The sequence below is a fragment of the Barbus barbus genome (assembly GCF_936440315.1).
Source record: "Barbus barbus genome assembly, chromosome: 5".
NCBI lineage: Eukaryota > Metazoa > Chordata > Actinopteri > Cypriniformes > Cyprinidae > Barbus > Barbus barbus.
Window position 1 is genome coordinate 1,412,501 of NC_136733.1, and position 23,557 is coordinate 1,436,057.

Here is a 23,557-nt window from a genome sequence, read left to right on the forward strand (position 1 = left end):
TGTAAAATCACCAACAACTTCCAGAAAGCTGGGGTGATGCTCTGACAATCTACTGTCCTCAGGAGACTTTGACACAGAATTACAGATGCTACACAGCAAGATGCAAACCTCTGACCAGCACCAAACATAGAAAGCCAAGATTAGAGTTTGCAAAAAAGCACAAAGGTGAGCCAGAAGAGTTTTGGAACTGTGTTTATGGACTGATGAGACAAAGATGAACCTTTATCTAAGTGATGGGAAAGCACTAATGTGGAGAAAAAAAGTGAACTGCAATGATCCCAAGAATACAGCCTCATCTGTAAAGCATGGTGGAGGTGGTGTCATGGCATGGGCATGCATGGCTGTCTCTGGAACAGGCCCTCTCAACTTTACTGATGACTTAATGTATGATGACAGTAGCAGAATGAATTTGGAAGGGTACAAAACCATCTTGCCTACCAATATTCAAGAAAATGCCACCAGATTCATTGGGAAGTGCTTCATATTGCATCAGGACAATGACCCAAAACACCCTGCCAGTTCAGTCAAGGAGTTTATAAGGGCAAAGAAATGGAAAGTCTCAGATTGCCCAAGTCAATCTCCAGATTTAAATCTGATTGAACATGAATTTCAGCAGCTGAAGAGGAGAATAAAGGCAGAAACTCACCAAAACAAGCAACAATTGGAATTGGCTGCATTAAAGGCTGGGAAAAGTATTTCAAAGGATGAGAGCAAGAGTCTGGTGATGTCTATGGGTCACAGACTCACTGCTGTGATTGTGCGCAAGGGATTATTGACTTTACTGTCTTATGGAGGGCACTGTATATATATATTTATATATGTGTGTGTGTAATATATTATATGATATTATGTTACAGTATAATTATTTTCTTATATAGTTCTTATAAAACAGGATGTTTTATTTATGTGCTGTGTATTTGTATGCTAATTAGAGTATCGTCATTAGGTTAGAAACGTACACATATAATGTAGTAAAATTTCACTGTAGTGAAGAATGAGTTGAGTTTCTAGTGTTGTACATGATGTAGCTACAAGTCTTTCACGTCAGTCATTCATGAGCTTCGATTTCAGAGAAGATGCTGCATATGCAGGCGTTACACAGCAAGGCAGCTTTTAGATCAGATCTAGACAAAAGGCCAAGAACAGAGACGCCAAACGTAACTGAAGATCTCAAAGCGACTATCAGCTTGACAGCATGTGTTTTCAATTTTCGCTTGGGTTTTTTCATTAAGCGGATGTGTCATGAATAATCAGCGTACCGTTGATTCGCTGCTCTAATTTCTGGACGTCAGCTGATGTTTATGGCTGCGTTTCAACAGTAATTCTCACTGGCAACAATACTCGCTTTGTTTCAGGAGAGGACTCGGGACGTGTGGGACTATTTGATGAAAAGTGTTGCTTTATAGGAAAACACACTGAAGGAAAGACAATGAGAACAGACCCTCTTAACAGCACTCTCTGAAATAGGCTGCAGGTCAAAGGTCAAGAATCCTCCAGGTCGAGGTCAAAGGTCAAGACTGAGGCATGTGCCTGAGGCCATTTTGCCCCTTCACGGCATCTTTCAGGATTGTGCATTTCACATTTTTCAGTCTCAGCCATTCCTTCATGAACATAACAAATACGCCTACACCCTTCAGAGTTACTTCTAAGAATTTTTCTAGATTGACCGATACGGGCATCTTAATGATTGAAGCTGATAACTAGAGAACAGAGCAAATGATGGTCAATATAATGTTGATAATGTATATACATAATAAAATTGTAATAAATATTAAACAGAAATTATCATTAGCAAAGAATGAATGAATGAACGAGACGTTGACTGATAGTCGATTAAACCGATAATGATAACTAGGTTGGCACTGGCCAATAACCAACTGATAATTTTTAGAATGGATACTGAATGAAAACAAACATAAGCCTTCTCAGCTGCTCCAGCAACAGACAAACTACCAGCATGAATTTCTGAGGATTTTGTCAATCGGTTATCGGTACCGATTAATCGGCTAAACCGATCAACTGGTCGACTGAGTGTCACACATGATTGACAGGCAGAGAGCGTTTCTGATTGGCTGCTTTCCAGCCAATGTTTCTGTTTCAGAGCCTCAGGCTTCCACAGAGACGGCCGTAGTGTCAGACAGCAGTGACAGCATCTGTAACACAGACTACACTCCACTCTTTTAATTATCGCCACTCAACGAGGTCTGAAGAATCGTGTGTCCAGTTCAACAGTCATGTGATGTTGATGCGACAGATGGAGTCTGTCTCACCACCGGGGATGATGGGAGACGGGCGGATCACGGGTGTCCAGATGTGCTTTTCATGCATGTACACCAGACAAATTAGCTGTCAGATTGAGAATCACATCTATGTGTCACAATAAATGCCTGCACAACCAATTACAAACATGCACCGATATGTTCTTTAGTATCACTGACAGACTATTAAATCATCATTATAATACTATAATTTTTTGCTAATATTATGAATTAGTTTGTTTTAATTTTAGTTAAAGTTTTAGTAATTTTGTTGTTCATTTTTGTTATTTTTATTAATTTCTGTTATTTTTAAATATCTATATAATTTTTATTTTAGTTTTAGTTATGTTATAACGTCACACTTATTGTAAACAAATGCAAATTTTTTACATTATATCCAAATTAATGTTTATTTTATTTCAAGTAATTTTCTTTTTGTTTTAGTTTTTAGTTAGCTACTATAACCATCAACAAGCAGTTGATAGCTAATTAAGATTCTTATAATCTCACATAATATAATGAGTGATATATTAATATTAATAAAAAAACCCAACTAAATCTAAAGCCATAAAAATATTTTCGTTACCTGAAATAAAATAAAATAAATGTTCACTGAAATATACTAAAATATGAAAAAATAATTATAAAACAATATATATATTGTTTATATTGTATAGCCATAGATCTAACAACCTACAACATGCTACCAACCATGTAGCAACCACCTATAACACCATAGAAACTACACAGAAAACAACTCCAAACACCTTAGCAACTGCACAACAACCACTCTAGCAACATCCAAGAATCACAAGTGAGTTCTGCATAGTCAAACACCACTCATTTGTTTTTATATTCAATTTGTTCCTTAAAATAAAATAAATGTTCACTAAAAAAAAAAAAAAAAAAAAAAAAAAAAAACTTGTTTAAAAAATATTTCAGCTAGCTGCCAATGCAACATTTCCCATTTTTATTTCCATGGTTTAAAAAGAATATAGATATAATTTAAAATTAACAAAAAACGATATATATATATATATATATATATATATATATATATATATATATATATATATATATATATAAAATATATAAATGATAATATAAAAGATAATATAAAGATAATATAAAAATATATAAATGACAAAAAACAACTAAATTATTAAATCTTTCTTTGAAAAATTTAAATACAAAAATTAATTCAAACTATAATAAAAATATATATTTTTAAAATCCTTAAAGCAGTAATTTGGCTAGTAGTTAACATTATCCAGATTTTAATATGTCCAAGTTAATATGTCCTCAACTTATTTACATGTTCATGATTATCTGATGTCAATTAATGGTCACTTGATCAAATATATATTTCTTTTTATGTTTTATTATGACTGTTGCTATTTTAAAATGATTCAAAATCTTTTCACTTTTTCATGATTCTATTAATTATTAGCTATTTATTGACTCACAAACCCCAGTTTGTGGCTTTAAGTGATGTCAAAAAAAGTAATGTAATTTTAAAGCAAGTAATTAGATTTTCTTTAAAGATTACAAATGCAAACATATGTTTTTCCTTTATAATCACATGCAGTGATGAATAGTTCACAGTAAGACCAGGAACAGCTTCAAGAAAGGAAGAAGGGCTGATTGTGTTTTCTGGATGGATGCTGGTTTTCAGTGAGATGGAGAGTGGATGCACTGCAGAGATGGCATGCAGGTTTGTTGTGTGCATACATCTCGTGTGCCAGGATCTGACAGCGGTGTGTGTGTGTGTGTGTGTATGAGTGTAGTGACCTGTGCTTTGGCCAGTCTCTTCTCCAGCGTGTCTCTCTCTCTCTCGGTCTGCAGCAGCCGCTGGTTGAGTTCCACCACGTCGCCCTTCAGAGACGCCAGCGCAGCCAGATGTAGCTACACACACACACACACACACACACACACACATTACAGCATACAGACATAAAATCACAACCTGCACAGCCCGTTTCTCTGGTGAGCTTGGACTTTATATAAACATCTACTGTTCAGAAGTCTGGAATAATTATGATTTTTTATGTTTTTGATGGAAGGTCTCAAGGTTGCATTTATTTGATCAGAAATACAGAAAAATTGTGAAATATTATTTCAGTTTAAAATAGCTGTTTTCTATGTGAATATGTGTTAAAATGTAAATTTATTACTGTGATCTGCAGCTGTTTTTCAGCATCATTACTCCAGTCTTCAGTGTCTCATGATCTTCAGAAATCATAATAATATACTGATTTACTGATCAACAAACATTTCTGATTATTATCAATGTTGAAAACAGATGTGCTGCACAATCTTTTTGTGGAAACTGTGATGCATTTGATTTTACAGGATTCACACACACACACACACAGCATCTGGCATGAAAACACTGCATTCAGTGTGTGTTGTGTGTGTTACACTGAAAGTGTTCGGCTCAGGCTAAAGCGTTTTATTTAGGATGATATATATATTCCAACATACTATAAAATTATGACCATTACAGTAAATCAACAACTAAGTCACTACCAACAACTTCGCAAGACTGTTTAACTCATATTCTAATTATTCATTTCATTTATGACTAAAAAGTGCATGAGGAATGACATTTGCTAGTGTTGTTTTTACAGCAAAAATAAAATAAATAAATACGAAATATGGATTGAAGTGACCCATACTCGGAATTCGTGCTCTGCATTTAACCCATCCAACGTGCACACACACAGCAGTGAACACACACACACCGTGAACACACACCCGGAGCAGTGGGCAGCCATTTTATGCTGCAGCGCCCGGGGAACAGTTGGGGGTTCGGTGTCTTGCTCAAGGGCACCTCAGTCGTGGTATTGAGGGTGGAGAGAGCGCTGGACATTCACTTCCCCCACCTACAATTCCTGCCGGCCGGGGACTCGAACACGCAACCTTTGGATTACAAGTCCGACTCTCTAACCATTAGGCCACGACTTCCCCTCGATTCTACACATTTAAACAATTCAGATAAGTTATCTAGAAATATTTATGGAGCAGATAAAATACATATAATCATTTATTAATCATTTTGACTTAACTAGGAGTGGCACGGTTCGCGAAAAAAATTAATAAATAAAATAAAATCGAACCGTACGGTTCCAAGTAGGGCTCGCTGCAGTCCACAAGATTCAAGGGGTGTGGTTGGATCCACATCTAGGGGGTGGAGATGGGGTGGGTTAGGTGTGGAGATGGGGTGGGTTTAGGGATCAGGGGGTGGAGATGGGTAGGGTTAGGTGTGGAGATGGGGTGGGTTTAGGGATCAGGGGGTGGAGATGGGTAGGGTTAGGTGTGGAGATGGGGTGGGTTTAGGGATCAGGGAGTGGAGATGGGGTGGGTTAGGTGTGGAGATGGGGTGGGTTTAGGGATCAGGGGGTGGAGATGGGTAGGGTTAGGTGTGGAGATGGGGTGGGTTTAGGGATCAGGGGGTGGAGATGGGTAGGGTTAGGTGTGGAGATGGGGTGGGTTTAGGAATCAGGGGGTGGAGATGGGGTGGGTTTAGGGATCAGGGGGTGGAGATGGGTAGGGTTAGGTGTGGAGATGGGGTGGGTTTAGGGATCAGGGGGTGGAGATGGGTAGGGTTAGGTGTGGAGATGGGGTGGGTTTAGGGATCAGGGGGTGGAGATGGGTAGGGTTAGGTGTGGAGATGGGGTGGGTTTAGGAATCAGGGGGTGGAGATGGGGTGGGTTAGGTGTGGAGATGGGGTGGGTTTAGGGATCAAGGGGTGGAGATGGGGTGGGTTAGGTGTGGAGATGGGGTGGGTTTAGGGATCAGGGGGTGGAGATGGGTAGGGTTAGGTGTGGAGATGGGGTGGGTTTAGGAATCAGGGGGTGGAGATGGGGTGGGTTAGGTGTGGAGATGGGGTGGGTTTAGGGATCAAGGGGTGGAGATGGGGTGGGTTAGGTGTGGAGATGGGGTGGGTTTAGGGATCAGGGGGTGGAGATGGGTAGGGTTAGGGTTCGGCACGCGCTAGGATCAACTTAAAACTGACAGCGCATCTGTAATATGGTTTGTTATAAATAACACGTAAAACAAACAGGGTTCGGCTAATGTATGTTTCTGTTAATGGATGCGCATTCTGGCTTCCCAGTACATTACAATAACAGCGATGATAAAAAAAAAATCAAAAAAGTGGACAAACCATTCACTCTTGTTCAATGCAAGTTCCGTATGCTGTAATATGAGCATTTATTCCCTCATCACCCTGGTGCTGATAGCGCGCGCACAGGTGAGACCTGAACAGCACACGTTGATATCGGCGTTTCAACTAAACTCATGTAAGCTTTGCCAGTTTAAACATTTAAGAGCCAGAGGACGCGAGCTCGTGCGCGCAGTGAGAAGATTTGTGGTGCGCTCATCAGAAGCGGCACAAATATTAAGCTCTATCAGAAGTATTGTGTTGAAATGGACAAATTCACACAAAAATTATGTCAAAATTCCCGTCTTGGTAAGTATCCTATAGCAGACATAGCTGGCTGAACATACAGTTTCAGTGCACTGGATCAGTGCGTTCTCTTAAAGTGACAGCACTTTCTTAATATTAATCAAACAGCAACAACCAATCACTCACTGCTCTTGATTGAATAGCTTCTGTAACTTTAATAAAGATATTTTATTTATACAGTCAAATATGCAATGCTGTTTTACATTTGATTACTTTATTCAATTTCTGTACCTAAAAACTAATGTTAGACCTACCTAAAAAAGCCTGAAAATCACTGATTATTTTATTTGCATCTTTACTCTATTGTATTTTTATTTGTGCTGTTGCTTGTAATTAGATAGATTATTCTTATTTTCTATTTTTATTTTACAGTATAGTTTTTCCCTAAAAATACCGAACCGTACCGAAACCGTGACATGTTTGCTGCATTAGTGCGCGCCTCTATTTGATCACATCACGTCATTGTTTGGTACCATTTATTCAGTTTTTTCTCTTATTCAGCACCGAAAGAGCTTTTTTTTGCTATTTTCAGCCGAATAATTTCCGTTGCAGAACATTCGGTGCATCCCTAATTGCTATGTACAGAAATATACATCTATAAAAAAATTATAACAATCATATGATCCATTTCAAAAGAATCAGTCTTTCATCATTACATAAATATCATTCATATACATATCATATCATTATTAAATTTGAAGCCAATGAGGAATATTTTATATATGCACATAGTTATCTAAAAATACATATGTAAAATAAACATTAGCTGAAAAAAACCTTTCATTATTGAAAAAAACTAAATATACAAAATAAAAACTATAAAACAAATAAGTGTAACCGGTAATTAGTCTTGTATTAGCTACCATTGAATAAAACGCACATATCTTTAGAGACCTAAAAACCAGCCGAGATGTTTACTGTCGTTGCTCTCTGAGAATCTGCTTCCTGTAAGTGTTTCCTGTCGTTCATCCATTTCCTGAATCCCTGTCCGCTCCTGATTAAAGAAGCACCTGGAAAATACCTCCTGTGCAGAGCGTGACGCTGAGAGCGCAAATCAAACACAGCTGGAGCTTCAGTGCACCGCTGATATAAAAACAGCTCTGTCTAATAAAAACACACTTACATACTCATGCCTGACCTTAGAAAACATTCATGGACTCACACTTGAAATCTGTCATAGAAAAACATGGACAATGCTGGGTGGAAAAAGCCCCATGTGATGTAATATTATAGGTCAAAAGACACATTTGTACAGTAATTATTCATTACTGAAGATGAAGATATGCCACATCAGAAGACAAAGTCATTTGGTGGCAAACAAACCAAATTACTGAAATGAGACTTGATTGATTGATGCTGCAAATTTAAAACCCTTAAAGAACTACTCCAGCATCAATATGAGTGCATCTATTAACAGCATCTGCAGCATTACATTTATTAATTTAACAGATGAACGGAGAATAGAAATTCATTTGTATTTAACTTGGAATGTGTTTTAAATAGCATAAAAGTTTTCTTAAAATCTGATTATTTATACATTTTTAATAGTTTATGAATATAGTAAACAAATACTAAATCAAAATAACTTTAAAAATAAACAAAACAAAAATCAAATAATTATTTGAGGTTCAAATACTGAAGAAATAGTAAAAAAAAAAAAAAAAAAAAAAAAAAAAATTATATATAAGAATATTATTAGATTTGCATATGCTATACAAAATAGTAAAATTAATAAAAAAATAAAAAAAATATAAGATTTAATTCAATACAGTTGCATATACAAGTAGAACATTAGGTTTATTTATATGCAACACAAATTAGTCAATTAAATTAAGAATGAAAAATATATTTGAATTCAATACAGCTGCATATAAAAGTAGAATATTTTTAAAATAGCAAACTTAATCAAATTAATGTTATTCTAATTCAATACAGTTAAGTAAGAATATACTACACATATTAAATCTATTAAATTGACTTTAATAATGTAAAATTATACTATTGTAATTCAATACGGCTGTGAAATAGAATATTATCCGATTTTTAACTACTAAATTTACTAAATTAAATTAATTCTAATTCAATACAGCTGCATATTCAAGCAGAATATTATCCCGTCCTCTTCACTCCCACTCCATGTTAAATCTGTAAAAAAGACATTATTTGTGTTTAATAAAGCAGGTAATCTTTATTTATTTATTTTTCTTTAGACAGCCTATTAAAGATGCCAGGAAGGCCAGCATGACCTCAGACACAATAAAGGCCGTCTGGCAAACGCTTCTATGAAAGTTATTTTGAGACGTTCATCATATCGAAGAGACGGACACAACAGTCTAAAACCTCTCTGTTGTTTTTCTCAATCCACAGAAGCAGATCAGAAACGGCGCTTGATTTCTGTAACAGCTCACGGCCGGCGCTCTGCCAAACGCAGCACGAGGGGCTCGTTTAACAGCGGCTAATTGAATAGATTACGGGCCGCGGCTCCATTACTCCAAGTGTTAACAATGATGCCATTCCCAGAAACTTCACACAACTTTCCTTCAAGTTCTCCAGCAGAACATCACGTCCCAATATACATGAGACTCTGGAGACGCTGATATTTACTACAAAAAGAAAAGCAAACTTAAATTAACTTTTATAAAAGTTTGATGCAGTGTGGGGCATATGATCTGAGCACTGCCAGGCTGACCCCCCCCCCCCACCCCCCCCACCCCTCTGCAGTAATGCTGGCAGCACTCATACGTCTATTTCCCAAACACAACCTCTGGATATGATGCTGAGCACGTGCACTCAACTTAGTAGATGTGCGAGTCGATATAAATCCCCAAATACTACACAAATAGTCAAATTAAATGTTTTAAAAATTCTAATGCAATGCAGCTGCATATAGAATATTATTAGAGTTTTAAACGCAACACAAATAATTGTGAACTACTACTAAAAAAAAAAAAAGTTTTTAAATCCGACGTGATTCCTGAGAAACATCACAGAACTTTATAGTCCAAGTCCAAATATGAGCTCTTTTTTAAGAAACGGTGTTATTTTTTAAATAGAGAATAAAACAGCATATGCTCTATGATTGAATTTTGCGATTCATAAACAGCAAGAACAAGCAGATGTATTATAAAAACTGGAGTAATCCACATAAGTGCTGTCGGCCAGCTGATTTAAATATTCACACAGACGCGGTGGAGTTTGTAATCTGCTAATGACCCGCTCCAGCATTTCTCCAGGGGTCACAATCAGGTTAAAAGCATTGAGCGCTCAGCCTGATCTCCACGTCTCCTCGTGCTCCTCTTTAATGGACTCTGTGAGATGGATATTATAGTGTCACATGATGAAGACGCCTGAATATATCACCCACAACTGGATCTTTATTACTGACCCTTAAGGGAATCGAACCAGCAACATTCGGGATGGCTTTACCCACTCGACCATCAGCCTCCATATCAACAGGTTTACACGCACAACTTTACAAAAAAAACAATAAATAGTCAAAAATTGAATATATTTTCTTTCAGCTAATTGTCAAGGCAGCATTTCTCATTTTAAATTAGTTTATTTCTTTGGTGAAACATTTTTACACTTAATACAGAGTACATTTTGTGAAAATTCACAAGTTGTGAAATCAAATATACTGTACCATTTATATATATTCTCCATTTTCAAATATTTTGACTCAAAATTTACAAAAACATGAAGTATATCCTAAAAATATGATTTGTTAGTCAAATAGTTAACACACTTAAAAAATAGATGTAAAGCATAACCAAAACAATGAAATATATCAATAATATTCTCCATTCTCAAATATTTTAATTCACATTTAATTAGAGTATATCCTAAAAATATAAATACTAGTTTATTTTTGTGAAATAAACTTAAATAATTGATGTAAAGCATGAGCAAAATGATGAAATTCTTAAATATTTTGATTGAAATTGATCAAAAATATTATGTATATCCTAAAACTATAAATTGTTAGTCAAATACTAGTTTACTTTCATGAAATAAACCTTACGGATTTAAAGCGTGAACAAAACAACAACTTAAATTATATATTAAAAATGTAATACGTTAGTCAAAAACGGTTTCTTTTCATGAAATAAGCTGAAATAATTGGTCAATTGTAGACAAAATGTACGGTTGGATTTTTTTTGTTCAATTCAAACAATCACTTCAGTGATTTTACTAGAGTTCTTTATTATTGTGATATTTACAAAGACACTGATTTATTTATTTACATTACTTGTGTAATGCTGGTTATGGGTTACTGTACAAAAAACCAGTAGAGAAGCAGCGCTTCAGGAAATCCAGTCCTCAGTGCTGAGTCTGGTTTTCTAGTTTCTAATTCATTAAGCTCTGTTTCGTTTCATTAAGTCAGAAGCGGATCATTAATGCATGTGAAAGCAGGTCTGAGACTCAATAATGCACTCAGCTCTAAACAAACACTAATAAGGCATTAAACCACACGAGTAACGCTGACACACACACATGGTTTATGTTGAGTTCAGATCAGACCCACACAAAACCTGCACAACCTGAACCCCAACAACCCATGCTCACAATAGTCTTCTGCTCATTGCATGACATTTTTATCACATATTTGGACTAATATTATGATTATCAGCTCAGTTTAACACATTTAACTCCATTCTGTCTTTTTCTGCACATTTTCCCCCAAAACCAGTGCAGAAGACGCAGACAAATCATAAATGCACTTCCACAATGATGTTGTTTCAATATAAGAAGCCATCGTTAATCAAGCATGTGTCCCTTCATAGTTCAAGCTAAATAAAGCAGATAAATACAAGAAATAGTTTTTGCTTATTCTGCACATATTCTTCACAGACATGAACATTTAATTTTTGTTTACGTAAATATATATATATAGAAACATTTCTGATTATTGTCAATGCTGAAAACAGTTGTGCTGCTCAACATTTTTGTTGAAACTGATACATTTTATTTTCAAAATTCACAGATAAATTGAAAGTTCAAAAGAACAGCATTTATTTGAAATAGAAATCTTTTCTAACATTATAAATGTAACTTTTTTATCAATTTAATGCATCTTTGCTGAATAAAAACTGGCCCAAAATTTTGAACGGTGGAGTAGATTATATAGATATGAATATAGTTAGTGATGACTGACTGAAATGCCAATAAACAGAGAAACACATACATACACACACACACGCACACACACACCTACACATGAGACCCAACCTGCCAATATGAGATTTTACATAATGCATTAAATTTGGGAATGACTAAAAAGATGTTACATAATAAAAACAGCCACTTTGAAACGTCTGTCAGGAAACAATTCAGTCGAGCTCTGCAGCTGCTGCTGGATCACGACGAAACACACACACACACACACACACACACACACACACACACACACACACACACACACACACACAGAGCTAATTTACCCAGCTGCCTGACAACATGTCAGAGGTGCTTGTGCTGCCGACAGAATGCTGGGAATCCTTTTTTACACACACACACACACACACACACACACACACACACGATCCGCTCACCTTTGACTGTCACTGATATGACGTCTCTCTCTGGTGTGTGTCGCTGCTGCTACACTTTTTTAGTCTTGGTTCGTTCACATATGACTGTTATAAAGCGTCTGTCCGCAGTCGTGTGAGTCTCCTATAGTGGACTACAGACGCTCTGCGTCCTCTGCTTCATTTAGCTGTTTACGCCGGCCTTTCCTTCCTGTCAGGATAGGGAGGGATCGTCTCTGTGTGTCAGGCCTTTATTATTTTCTGCTGTCTTTTAAGTGTATATACACTAGTAGTTGAGAGATATGGGGTTATTTAATAGACAATGCCTAAATTGCAATACGTTTTTATTTAGGCTGTTATACAGTATTAAATGGATCAAAAGTGACAGTAAATACATTTAAAATGTTAAACAATATTTCTATTTCAAATAAATGCTGTTCTTTTGAACTTTCTGTTCATCTGTGAATCCTGGAAAATAAAATGTATCACAGTTTCCACAAAAATATTGTTTCCATTAACAAAAACAAAACCATAAAACAAAAATTTAATTTGGGAAAAATAATACATTCCATAGGGCCTTATTATTGTTGGAATTTTAACTTATTAAACTTATCAATAAGTTATTAACTTAAAAATAAAAATATATAAGGCCCTACTATTGCTTAAAGTTTTATAAATTATTAAATTATTTATTATTATTAAATGTTTTAGTTAAAATAAATGAAGCCGTGGTGAGCAGAAGAGACTTCTTTGAAAAATATATATATATAAAAAAACAATCTCTTACCAATCTCAAACTGATAGCGTATTTAACTTAATGAAAACAAAATAAATGTAAACAACATTTGCTGAAATCAAGATTTTATAATTGGCACACGGAGGAACTACAACTTCCATTAATTGTCCAAGTCAACTTCTGACAATCTCAAATTTCCTCTAAAACAGGTTGATATATCGGTCTGTCACTAAAAACACAGAAACAATTTGAATCACAAATTCAAAGCATCTAAATTGAAAGAATTTAAAAATAATAGTTTTTTCCATTAGAAACAAACCCAATAAAGCCCGATTCACAACAACAGCATCATGGCGGGTTATAAAGCATGACAGTAACTGGAGCGTGATTCACTTTCGTTCAGACACGCAAACCTTCCCCCAAAGCACTGCAAAAATGTGAATCGTTTAGAGACTAAATGGCAGGCGATTCACTTTATTGGAATTTTATGAGTGTTTTTAACATCAGTCGCAGGATGAAGTTTTCAGGCTTGAGATCCTGCAGCTACTAATGTGCAACATCAGACCTCAAACACTCACACTGAGACTGAGGTCAAAGGTCGTGACCCGAGGTCAACACGCTAGACATCAAAGATAACGGTTTTTGAGAGAAAAACAATGTTTAGGTTGTCTTGTTTTGAGTGCAGTATAAAAGATCAAACTTTCAGGAATACATCAGGGAACTCTAAATTCAACAAATCAGAGCCCTATGATTTCTAAAATGCAGAAAACATGGACAGAATCATAGAATCTAGTCATAAAAATGGAATTTATAGTGTAGAATGTCACCAGATCTGGCAAGACAGAAGGGGGGGGGGGGGGGTGTCTGAGATTCATAGGGCCCTATAATTGTTGACATGTCAATAAATTAGACATGCTTTTTAATTGTTCAAATTTGATTAAGCAATTAAAATGCAATTCAGAAAAATGTAAAAAAGATAACAAAATTTTGGGAAAAAAATAAACAAAATATATTACATACATGTACATATATATATACATATATATATATATACAGTGGTGTGAAAAAGTGTTGGCCCCCTTCCTGATTATTTATTTTATTGCATGTTTGTCACACTTTAATGTTTCAGATCATCAAATAAATTTAAATATTAATCAAAGATAACACAAGTAAACACAACATGCAGTTTTTAAATGAAGGGTTTTTAATGAAGGGAAAATGGCCCTGTGTGAAAAAGTGTTTGTTCTGTTACATCTGGCGTAAAAGTAACAGCATTTCAGAGAAAGAACATCATAGCAACAGTAAAATATGGTGGTGGTAGTGTGATGGTCTGGGGCTGTTTTGCTGCTTCAGGACCTGGAAGACTTGCTGAGATAAATGAACCATGAATTCAGCTGTCTACCAAAAAATCCTGAAGGACAATGTCTGGCCATCTGTTCGTGACCTCGAGCTTGATTGCAGTTGTTGCTGCTAAGGGTGGCCCAACCAGTTATTAGGTTTAGGGGGCAAGCACTTTTTCACACAGGGCCATGTGGGTTTGGATTTAGTTTTCCCTTCATAATAAAAAACTGAAAAAATCAGAAGATGCTCTAAAAAAACTCTTCAAGGTAAAAGTAAACTTTGTATTTAATTTGCTGGCATCTACAAGACCCTAAACCCATCCGCCGCAGAACGAGCGTTCACGTGTTTCCCACCGGTGGAATGTCAGCAGAACAATCCGACACTGCAGATTCCCATCAGGAAGAGGATCTCCACCCTGACGAACAACAATAACAGCAGCGCAGAGGGTCATTTCCATATCACAGCGCAAACATTCCCCGGTCAGAATGAGTTCTAACGAGTTTCTCTGTTCATTAGTGCATCTGCATCTCCAATTCAAATCAAAGCTCCACCAGCTCTGAATCTAATTAGCTTTGCTCTGGATAAATAATATGAGAGTGAAAGCAAAGATCCAAGTCATTTCAAGCCAATTTATCAGATTTACCTCTGATATGTTTCTAAAATGTGTTTTTAATCAGACAGGAATGGTTTCTCTTCTAATGCGAAACAGAGTCATAAATAAAGATGCTGAAGCTCAAAGCTCATTAAGAGCTGGACGGATGCATCTGCACCTTCAACACATCAAACTGTATAACTGCATCGGCATCAAACTGCATAATACCCAAATTCTGCCAAATATAACAGTGTTACATAAAAATCAGGTGGTTGATGCTGGTGAATCACATGAGTGAGCGATGATCTTACACATGCCTGACTAACTGAACACTGAAATAACAGCAACGATACCGACATCAGTCACAGCACAGAGACGCTTCACACGCTGCCTCAAAACTACTCTAATCAGATCAGAATCATGTCAATGAAATTCATGTCAAATCAAGTCCACTCTAGAGGGAGATATTCCGTTTTTAAAAAATCCCTTTTCAAGAACTACAACGAATGGCTCGTTTGGACTACAAAGTTGTTTTCCTGTATTTGTGACATCACAAATTGTAAATCCCACCTGTGGAAATTTGAATGGTTGGGGGGTTTCAAAATTGAAACCCAGTGCGGATGTTTTTACATCACTGTATTTCTGATGGAAACCGACAGTTTTCAGAATATTTTGGATCTCATTTTCATTTCATCTTGCATGTAATGTCTGATAAAGCAGCGTTTGTGAGCAGAGCTCTGCTTTGTGTACAGCGTTCCCGGGTAAACCTCGAGCTCTCCCGCTCCAACAGTGCCTCTCGCTGGCAGATAATTAATTTGCATATACAGTTGTGGTCAGAATTATTGGAACCCTTGGTAAATATGATCAAAGAAGACTGTGAAAATTAACCTGCTTTGTTAATCCTTTTGATCTTTTATTTAAAAAATTCACAAAAAGCTAACCTTTCATTGGATAATAAGAATTTAAAATGGGGGGAAATATCATTATGAAATAAATGTTTTTCTCAAACACACGTTGGACACAATTATTGGCACCCCTAGAAATTCTTATGAGTAAAATATCTCTGAAGTATACTCCATTCATATTCACAAGTTTGAGCACTCCAGGGTGATTATGAACATGAAATTATCCAGCCATGGCTTCCTGTTTCACAGAAATATAAATAGGAGGGAAAACAAAGCCCAAATTCCCTTAATCATCCATCACAATGAGAAAAAACAAAGAATATATTTCTGATGTGCAGCAAAAGATAATTGAGCTTCACAAATTAGTGAAGTGGCTTTAAGAAAAGAGCTAGAGCAGTGAAAATCCCCATTTCCACCATCAGGGCAATAATTAAGAATTTCCAATCAACAGAAAATGTAATGAAACTGCCTGGAAGAGGACGTGTGTCTATATCTTCCTAATGCACGGTGAGGAGGAGAGTTTGAGTGGCTAAAGACTCTCCAAGGACCACAGCTGGAGAATTGCAGAAAATAGTTGAGTCTCGGGGTCAGAAAACCTTAAAAAAAAATTGTCAAACAGCCCCTACATCACCACATGTTGTTTGGGAGGATTTCAAGAAAAATTCTCCTAGCTCCTCCAAAAACAAACTCCAGCATATTCAGTTATCAGACAGGACTGGCACTTCAAATGGGGCTGGCTTCTATGGTCAGATGAAACTAAAAAATGAGCTTTTTAGCAGCAAACACTCAAGATGGGTTTGGTGAACACCGGGATAAAAAGTACCCCATGTGTACAGTGAAATATACTGCTGTATTTGTGATGTTGTGGGCCTATATTTCTGCTGGAGGTCCTGGACATCTTGTTCAGACACATGGCATCATGGATTCTATCAAATACCAACAGATAAAAAATCAATAAGTGACTGATTCTATTAGAAATCTTATAATGGGCCATGTTTCCAACCGTACAATAATCCAAACACAAACCTCAAAAACAACACAAACATGGGTCACTGAGCACAAAACCAAGCTTCTGCTGGCCATTCCAGTCCTCTGACCTGAACCCTGTAGAAAATGAGTGAGGTGAACTGAAGAGAAGAAGCACCATCATGGAGCTGTGAATCTGAAGGGTCTGGAGTGATTCTGGATGAAGGAATGGTCTCTGATCTCTTGTCAGGTGTTCTCTAACCTCATCAGGCATTATAGGAGAAGATTTAGAGCTGTTAAACTGACAAATGGAGGTTTCAAAAAGTATTGAATAAAAATGTGCCAATAATTGTGTCCAACGTGTGTTTGAGAAAAACATTTATTTCATAATGATATTTCCCCCCATTTTAAATTCTTATTATCCATTGAAAGGTTAGCTTTTTGTGATTTTTTTAAATAAAAGATCAAAAGGATTAACAAAGCAGGTTAATTTTCACAGTCTTCTTTGATCATATTTACCAAGGGTTCCAATAATTCTGACCACAACTGTATGTTTTGTATTTTATTGCGCTGTGCTCCCCGTCTGTGTAATTCCGGGAGCACCAGCTCATATGTATTAAAGCAACATACTCTAATACAGCGTGTTTTGGCTTATACCCTAAAAGTGGAAACAAACTATAAAAAAAAATTAGAAATGATACTTTAAATATGAAACTAAAACCACCGATACATGGTGGCTTAATGAGTGAGTCACTGAATGATTCATTCAACCATTCAATTCACTCTTAAATCGATTACTCTTGAATCAATTATTAACACCCTGTAGCCCAAGACCGGTTGCCCACTGAAGCTAAGCAGGGTTGAGCTGGTCAGTACCTGGATGGGGGACCTCCGGTGAAAACTAGGTTGATGTTGGAAGAGGTGTTAGTGAGGCCAGCAGGGGGTGCTCACCCTGTGGTCTGTGTGGGTCCTAATGCCCCGGTATAGTGACGGGGACACTATACTGCCAAGAAGCACCTTCTTTCGGATGAGACGTTAAACCGAGGTCCTGACTCTCTGTGGTCAGTAAAAATCCCATGGCACTTCTCGTAAAGAGTAGGGGTGTAACCCCGGCGTCCTGGCCAAATTTCCTCTACTGGCCCTTGTCTATCATGGCCTCCTAATAATCCCCATACACTTGATTGGCTCTAGGACTCTCTCTCCTCTCCACCTGTAGCTGGTGTGTGGTGAGCGCACTGGCGCTGTTGTCCTGTGGCTGCCGTCGATTCTGCGCAACGATTCTGCTGTGAGTATTTTCATTGGCAAAATAGAGCAAAAACAGACAATATTGTGTCTAAAATATAACTCACATTATTAACTACTTCTTTATATAAAATCAATATTGCATTGTGCTGATATTCAGGAAAAAGCAGCACACTTGGTTGTGTAATACTGCATAACTATATCACAAATACAAAAGACAAAAACTCATACAGTGGCAGTTAGATAAAACAGCAAATACGATATCACAGATGATGCATATTGCACACGCCTATTTTATAATAAATCAAATACTGTACACATAATACACATAACTGAGTTTAGTAAGCTGAACACGCAAATTTAAACAATTTTTTTGCATGAAAATATTTATTTCTGCATAATCAAACATGCCACATCAAACCAGGTTTGAACTCAATCGTGTCCAAAATACGATATCTTTTATGTCTAACCTGAACTACTACAGCAAAATGAGCTCTTTCTCCAGGCAGGTAACAAAAACACTATTCCCCTATGAAACCTGAGGCACAAGCGTCCATCTCTCTCTCTTAACAGAGCAGGAATAAAGGGCATTTTGTCTTCAGAGGAGCTTTTATGAGCTGCGGCTGCGGTGTAAATATTGCTTTTATTTGGACTGAAGGTACTTGAGGTGCTCACACGTTCGTTTTCCAGCTTAATGGTCTGTGAAAGGTGAATTATCTCTGTACACACTCGCTCTGAGGCCTCAGCGTCACACACACTGAACACACTTCACTCTCACTCACACACACACACACACACACGCGCCAGGGCTCTCAGACCATCAGCCTTTAATGTTATAAATAGAAGAGGTTTGAGGCTGAAAGAGAAACAAACACAGAAAAGAGCATCCAGATGAAAAGGAAAGCAGGAGAATCACTGTTATTAAGCAAAACTCAATCTGCAATCAGGAGAAAAGGATCAGTAAGCGAATCAAGCGCTGACTAGAAGCATTACGAGTGTGTGTGGCTGTTTCTCTGAAATCAATTACGACTCTTAGCACCAATTATTCCAACAAATGAAATGCAACCATCAGCAAAATGAACAGATTTATAAACGCTCTGTGATTCAGTTTATTGGACTCTTAAGATGGTGATAAAATGAATGACATTTCTGCTGAAGCATTGAACATATTTCCATTTATCTGCTATTAAAATTATTTGTGAAAAAAAAACTAAACAAATAAAAATGAAATAGCTAAATAACTAAAATAAATTAAGCCCCAAGTATAATTACCAAAACTAAAATGGAAATAAATGAATGAATAACTTCAAAAATTAGAAATGTTCTTTTGGCAACTAATTAAAATAAAATAAGCATAAGTACAAAAATTTGTAAAATTGAAATAAAATAAATGCAAGTTAAATAAAAATCACTAATAAACACTAATACAAATTACCATCAGCAAACTGAGCAGATTTCACTTGTTTGGACTCTGATAAAATAAAAATTTGTTAAATAATTAATTGATAAAATTGATAAATTAATTAAAAGTAATTTGCATATATTTGAAAATATTTACATTTATCGGATATTAAAAATCGCTGAATTAAACTGAACTGAAATAAAATTAAGTTTAAGTCAAAGTACTGAACACAAACACAAATAAAAATAAAGCTTAAAAATATTAAAAGAAACAAACACTAATAAAAATGTAAAAAATAAATAAATAAAAGCATTAATAAATACTATAAGATTATATAAACAATACTAAAATAACACTAGATATGACGAAGTGTAAAGGCATCTCTGTGTGTACAGCTGTAGCTGTGCTGTTTTAAAGGGAATGAATTTACAGATTCAACTTATCTGAATATTTTACCATGCAACTGTCTAAGCGCTGATAAAAATGTCAAAACATCTATTTAAAAACTGTATTCACACTCGTCCACCTGGGTGCCACAGCACCTAGCAACCACCCAGAACTCCTTAGCAACTGCACAGTCATGCCTTCACAAGTTCTGCACAGACAAGATTTTCTGAAGAAAAACATAAGAAAAATAAACCTCTTGTCGAGTAACTTGGCGTCACACACCAGAGCTTCACCTCCGTCCTGACAGAAACACATCAATATTACTGCCATGAGTTTTCATCATTTAAACATCAGCACACTCAAACATCTTCAGCCGATTCCTGAAAGCATCTGACATCTGATTAATATTTCAGAGAGACGAACAGTGAATTTCTTGGGCTGCTGTGGTACGACAGCATGATCTTAACAGATCATGTAGATTACAGTAGGTCTTAATATAGATCTGTCTCAATGTTACATTAAAATAAAGACGGAATCACTCGCTGCTCTTGGTTAAATACTGTTTATTTGCATCTTTGTTCTTGTTTTTAATAACAAAGATAAAATAAAAATAGCTATATTGTGATTAATAATATAGTAATTATTATTAAGAAACGAATACGTTGCTTGGTGATTCAGCTTTGGAATCTTTAACTTGATTTTTCTCAAAATCAGATCTGCTTCTTCTATTGCCTTCAAACGGCTGTAGCTCAGTCATTTTTTTATCTGATTCCAACAAGTCATATATCATTTTGAAGGCATTTTAATGGAGAAAGAACTCATTTTTGAATATTTGCACATTCCGACTCATTTTGCCAGCACCGGTCACATTTTATGTCAAAAGTGTTTGGTTGACAAAAGTGTAATATATTGGCATTCTGTGGTCAAATATTTTGTATAATGTTGTAACGACTTCAATTAGTCAATAATCTGAAATACAATCTAATGCTGTATGAATTCTGAAGTTTAGTCTTCAGATAATTGGCCAAATAAGCAGAGTTATCAGTCAATAATTAAAAAAAATATCCCAGCCTTGGGATGACTTAGTTGGAAATGATAAAGAAGACAGAAGAAAGGAAAAAAACACCAGACTTTGACTTTGCATGAATTATCTGGTGTCAGATTTTTATCTAAAAAAAACAAATTCAAGAAAATAATTTAAGGGGTTTGGCTGGCAAAATAAGCAGTGTTATCAGTGTTATCAAATTCTCAATAATATCCAAAATATCAGCCAGTTAAAAGCTCTGGTTTGCATTTCTCAAAAGCATTGTAAGCTTCATTCATCGTAGACCCATTGAAACCAATGAAGCTATGATCAGCTTAAGCTTACGTTGCTTTTGGGAAACGCAGCCCTGTCCAAGACTTTAACTGCATGTGACAATGAAGTCATTTTATCTAAAGATCCAAATGAAACAGACGCATGAACCTCCTGTAACGTCAGATTGATTCAGAGAGGTAAAGCATTAAGGTTATTAACTAATGAGCTGCACACCTTTCTCCTCTCGCTGAAGCAGACAAACCCAATAAAACACTGTGGTTTTACCGGCCCCGCGGGGTTAATAAAGCATGCTGTAAATTTGTATAAAATAAAAGCAGCATTCATATCTACACAGGCTCATTGTTCGGGCCTCGTGGAGCGGAGGGCCTGTAAATCGCAGCGAGACGCCGCTTTCCTCTCCAGTGAGTTTGTCTTCCCTGCAGAAGTGCCATAAATCACAGCCGTCACAACAGCAGCTCGCTCTCGCTCTCCGTTCACAATCTCCCATCACATCCATCAGCGAGCGCAGAGCTTCACGAGCCGCCGCTAAATCTGAGGACATTAGTACCGATGCTGGGTTCAGCCCGTTGGGTCATTTTTTCTTACCCAGGTGCTGGGTTGTTTTTCTGTAACTAAGATGCTGGGTTATTTTTTCCTACCCAACCGCTGGGTTGAGCCCGTCTCTGATGAAACAACCCAGCTGCTGGGTTTTGAGCTGTTCTCAGCGACTTCTTCAGCCAAATAAAGGTTTGTATACATTTGATTTCATTTATAAAGTCTTTACTGTGCTGTAAATTGTATTATTTTACGCAATGCAACATAAGGACGAGATGTCAGTCAGCATTCGGTTGCTTCACATAATGGAAATGCCTTTTTCCTTGCATTACATAAACTGATTTTATTCGTTATAGTACTGAGTTTAATTTAATTTGATGTTAAAATATGTTCTCAGTAGTGTTTGTTTATGGGCAGGTTTTACCACAGAATTAACACTATTTCAGTAAAAAGTGATTACAGAGAACGGCTGAATACACTTCAATTAAAATGCCACTTTTTAATGTTACATTTTTTATTTCTAAAATGCTTGTTAAATGAGTTTAAATGTATGTAATATTGCAAACTAAGCTGTATCCACCCAAATAAATTCAATTTGTCTTGTATTTTGTCCATGTGTGTTCTTGCTTAATAATAAATGTTCATTTTTTGATTATTGCTGTTGTCTCTAGTAATTCTGTGTGTGATTCAACAATATAATAATAACTTTTAAACACTAGTTGACTTAAATAAAACAACCCAGCATGTTTGGTAAGAACATGAACCCAACCAGCTAGGTCAAAATACCCCAGCATGTGCTCTGTCCAGTATTTACCCAGTGCTGGGTTGCCAAATAACCCAAGTTGGGTTGTTTTTAACTCAACATTTTATAGTGTGTGAGATCCTGAGAGCCAGAGAGACAGAAAAGCAGCTTTCGCTTGCAAATGTGCTCACTTGCAATTCAGTGATTGGATAACATTTACAGCTGTATTTGGTGCTTTACACCTAACATGAGCGTGATCAGATTCATGTCAGAGGAGCTGGATGTTAATATGGTGTAAATGGGTTAAAGGTTAACTGACACCAATAATAATAATAATAATAATGTTTATCATCATTATTATTATTAATGTTATTATTTTACAGCATTTAACAACAATACTAAAAGGTAAATTATTATTATAGTTTTTGTAATTATATTCTAACAATAAAATAATATAATACATTATTGTAGCCTTTTGTAATTATATTTTTTACTACTACTACTACTACTATTTTTAATACTACTAATACTACTAATAATATAATTAATATTTATTATTATTATTATTGTACAACATTTAACACAACAATACTAAAAAGGTAAATTATTATTATAGTTTTTGCAATTATATTTTAATAATAAAATAATATAATACATTAAATTGTAATTATATTTGTACTACTACTACTACTACTAATATTTTTAATACTAATACACTAGTAATATTTATTATCATTATTATTATTATTAATATTACTATTAATGTACAGCATTTAACAACAATACTAAAAAGGTAAATTATTATTATAGTTTCATTGTAATGATATTTTTAACTAGTGCTATTAATTGTTATTAATAAATAACAATTATAACCTTTTGTAGTTATAGCATTTTTTTAAAAACAGTAATAATACTAATATAATTATTATAATACCTTTTTGTAATTTTATTATTCTTGAAAATTTAGTTATAAAATATTTTGCCCTATGCATCAAAACTAGCCATGTTCACCATAAAGTGAAAGCACAGCAGTGTTTTCAGCTCAGTAACCGTTGAGTGTGAGGCTTTTCCCTGAACGCTGGAGCAACAAAGATGTGTGATTATGGTGATGAAGAGCGTCTCTTACGGGCCCCTG

At 35.8% G+C, this 23,557-nt stretch overlaps 1 protein-coding gene across 2 annotated transcripts in view; it reads right to left on the reverse strand.

Moving 5' to 3' along the window:
- LOC306870377 (colorectal mutant cancer protein) overlaps positions 1 to 23,557 on the reverse strand; it is a gene marked incomplete at its 5' end in the record, with an annotated part of 85,814 nt that overhangs the window by 45,231 nt on the left and 17,026 nt on the right. For both annotated transcript variants that reach the window (XM_079417610.1, XM_079417609.1), the window contains one exon: positions 4,050 to 4,163. In XM_079417610.1, the coding sequence (XP_079273736.1) occupies positions 4,050 to 4,163 (114 nt within the window). The remainder of the gene's footprint in view (positions 1 to 4,049; positions 4,164 to 23,557) is intronic.